At 38.9% G+C, this 3733-nt stretch overlaps 1 protein-coding gene across 1 annotated transcript in view; it reads left to right on the top strand.

Annotated features, from left to right (window-relative positions):
* The first annotated feature begins 1459 nt into the window (after positions 1 to 1459).
* DNAL1 (dynein, axonemal, light chain 1) overlaps positions 1460 to 3733 on the top strand; it is a 42121-nt gene continuing 39847 nt past the window's right edge. Inside the window, exon 1 of the mRNA XM_011983147.1 lies at positions 1460 to 1573. Coding sequence (XP_011838537.1) covers positions 1539 to 1573 — 35 coding nt within the window. The 5' untranslated portion in view covers positions 1460 to 1538. The remainder of the gene's footprint in view (positions 1574 to 3733) is intronic.

Below are 3733 nucleotides of genomic sequence, written 5' to 3'. Positions count from 1 at the left end.
TGGTTTCCAACTCTTGGGCTCAAGCAATCCTCCTTCTTTGGCCTCCCAAATTGCTGGTGTTACAGGCATGAGCCACTGTGCCTGTTTGTCATTTTACTATTGTGTTGAGTTCACTTGTCAGATGAATGGTTCGCAAATATTTTCTCCCATTCAACAGGTTTTCTCTTCACTCTGTTGATTGTTTCCTCTGCTGTGCAGAAGCTTTTTATTTTTATTTTTATGTTTTGAGATGGAGTCTCACTCTGTTGCCCAGGATGGAGTGCAGTGGCATCATCTCAGCTCACTGCAACCTCTGCCTCCCAGGTTCAAGCAATTCTCCTGCCTCAGCCTCCCAAGTAGCTGGGATTACAGGCGCGCACCACCACTCCTGGCTACTTTTTTGTGTTTTTAGTAGAGATGGTGTTTCACCATGTCGGCCAGGCTGGTCTTAAACTCCTGACCTCAGGTGATCCACCCATCTTGGCCTCTCGAAGTGCTGGGATTACAGGCGTGCACCACCACGCCTGCCCAGAAGCTTTTTAGTTTTAGTTCCATTGTTTATTTTTGTTTTTGTTGCCTGTGCTTTTGAGGACTTAGCCATAAAATCTTCTCCTAGACCAATGTCCTGAAGTGTTTTCCCTGTATTTTCTTCTAGTGGCTTTACAGTTTTGAGTCTTACCTTTAAGTCTTTAATTCATTATGGTCGATTTTTGCATATGGTACGAGAAAGGGGTCCAGTTTCATTCATCTGCATTTGGATATCCAGTTTTTCCAGCACCATTTATTAAAGAGGGTATCCTTTTCCCAATGTATGTTCTTGGTGCCTTTGTCAAAAATCAGTTGGCTGTAAATACATGGACTTATTTCTGGATTCTCCATTCCATTCTATTGGTCTATGTATCTGCTTTTATACCAATACCATGCTGTTTGGGTTGTGTTCACCTTATAATATATTTTGAAATCAGGTAGTCTGATAACATCCAATTTTGTTCTTTTTGCTCAGGATTGTTTGGGCTATTTGTGTTCTTTTTTGGTTCCATATAAATTTTAGGACTTTTTTCTATTTCTGTGAAAAATGATATTGGTATTTTGATAGGAATTACATTGAATCTGTAGCTTGCATTGGGAAGTATGGTCATTTTAATTATATTAATTCTTCTGATCCATGAATATGGGATATCTTTGCATTTGTTTGTGTCCTTTTCAAATTTTAAATACCACAAAAATAAAGTTTTTAAAAATTTTCTTCTCATTTTCATTTGGTAGGGACCTAATAGTTATCTGATTCAGCCACATGTAAATCTGATTATCAGGGTCAGTAGGTAAATGTTTTCAATAAGCTAATGGTAAAGAATTATTAAACAGTTTGCTAAATTCTAGCAATTGTTTTGAAATAAACATGGAAAAGCCTTGGGAAATTCTGGCCTCTTTTGGTTCCACATTACAATCATGGGTTATTTCTTCCAAATGTATTTTTCTCATAGGAAGAGAAAACTGGCCAGAGGCCATCTGAAGCCAAAGAGATAAAACTTTATGCCCAGATTCCCCCTATAGAGAAGATGGATGCATCCTTGTCCATGCTTGCTAATTGCGAGTAAGTTCTCTTTTCATCCTTCTAGTATTGCTGTTAGGTTTCCCTTTCTTTTCTTAAACACACAAAGTAAGAAAATATGTTTGTTTTCTGTGGTCTTCATTTTTTTTTTTGTTTGCTTAGTGTAATTCTCCCTTTGGCAAGGCCAAACATGAAAAATGACTGGTTTATGGGATTATTAATAGAAACTATTGAACAGTACAGTACAATTTTTTTTTTTTTTTTTTTTTTTTTGAGATGGAGTCTGGCTCTATCGCCCAGGCTGGAGTGCAATGGCATGATCTTGGCTCTCTGCAACCTATGACTCCTGGATTTAAGCAATTCTCCTGCCTCAGCCTCCCAGGTAGCTGAGACTACAGGCACGTGCCACCATGCCCAGCAAATTTTTTGTATTTTTAGTAGAGACAGGGTTTCACCATGTTAGCCAGGATGATCTTGATCTCCTGACCTCATGATCTGCCCACCTCGGCCTCCCAAAGTGCTGAGATTACCAGCATGAGCCGCCGCGCCTGGCCGAACAGTACAATATTTTTAGTACAGTTTTTATAATGTGTTTGAAAATATACATCTCCTAGTCTTTTGGGAGAAGCTAAATAACACAATAAACTATATATTTTTTAAATACGGAATGCGTCATGAATGTGTATGTCATCCTTGTGCAGGGGCCGTGCTAATCTATCGTTCCAGTTTAGTACATGTGCTGCTGAAGTGAGCACCATAATAAACTATGACTCTTGTAAAATCTACTACTTTCTCTTGTAAAATTATCCACAAAGTCAGAAATGTATTTTCTTACTACATGCCTAAGAGATACCCCTTAAAAAAAAGTTTAAAGTTAATAAAAACATGTTGTAAAACATCTGGAAAATATAAGCAACACAAAGAAAAGGAATTAACATCAACCAAAATCCAGCACTGTGTGAGAACCAGTGCTAGCATTTTTGTAGAGCCTTCTAACTTAAAAAAAAAAAAAAAAATTCTAATTGGGATCAGATTATCCTTTATTTTTTTGAGACATTCTTTGTCACCCAGGCTGCAGTGCAGTGATGTGATCTTGGCTCATTGGAACCTCTGCCTTCTGGGTTCAAGCAATTCTCCTGCCTCAGCCTCCCAAGTAGCTGGGACTACAGGCGCTCGCCACCACACCTGGCTAATTTTTCTTGTATTTTTAGTAGAGATGGGGTTTCACCATGTTGGCCGAGTTGGTCTCGAACTCCTGACCTCAAGTGATCCACCCACCTCAGCCTTCCAAAGTGCTGGGACTACAGGCATGAGCCACTGTGCCTGGACTACTTATTTTGTAATCCTGTATCCTGTGACTTTAAATATCAAATCTATAGTAATTTCTGTTAATTTATTTTCTCAATATATGTATTTTAGCAGCATTCTGTGGCTAATTTGAGGCAATTATACCATGTTGCCTTGTAACCATGTTTTTAGGCTACAAGTGTCTCTCATCAGGGCTATAGTATACCACAGAATCACTGGGTTTTTTTCTGATTTCTTCACCCTGTGTTTGTCTAAGTGTGATCCCTTGATCATCTGCACTTTATGCAGGAGATCAGCGCTATCCCAAATTTATAGAAATAGAATATTTACTGATGAAACCTAGGAATCTGCATTTACAGTAAGCAACTTGGGTAATTCTAGGACGCATGTTTGTGAACCCATGCATTAGACTAATATCCATCTGTGGGATCAAAGGGGAGAGCAAACATATTTAGCTTTTGTACACAGCTTGTTCTTGTGATGAGAACACAGTGTGTCACGTAAAAATCCACCACCACATGCTTTTTTGGCATCAGGCATGATTTCAAAGTGGTCAAATATCTTCTTATCATAAAGCCATCTCAAAGGCAAACAAATTTGAGAAGGTTTTGTACCTCATACTAAAGCACCTTGTATATCACCTCGAGTCAACCTGTTCATATTTTACTGACAATTTCTTTGTGCTGGCTGCCTTAACAAGAATTAAAGAATTATTTCCCAACCGTATTCCTAGATTTAAAGGCACTCCATTAATCACTGGGAGTTCTCAGGAGTGGGGGGTGACTAGAAAATATACAGATTTGGCCAGTCGTTTACATGACTTGCACACTCATAATCCCAGCTACTTGGGTGGCTGAGGCATGAAAATCACTTGAACCCAGGAGGCAGAGGTTG

The sequence above is a fragment of the Mandrillus leucophaeus genome, unplaced genomic scaffold (genome assembly GCF_000951045.1).
Source record: "Mandrillus leucophaeus isolate KB7577 unplaced genomic scaffold, Mleu.le_1.0 Scaffold246, whole genome shotgun sequence".
NCBI classification, from domain to species: Eukaryota; Metazoa; Chordata; class Mammalia; order Primates; family Cercopithecidae; genus Mandrillus; species Mandrillus leucophaeus.
The sequence above is the reverse complement of the archived record's forward strand: the minus strand, read 5'-3'. Positions and strand labels throughout refer to the sequence as shown.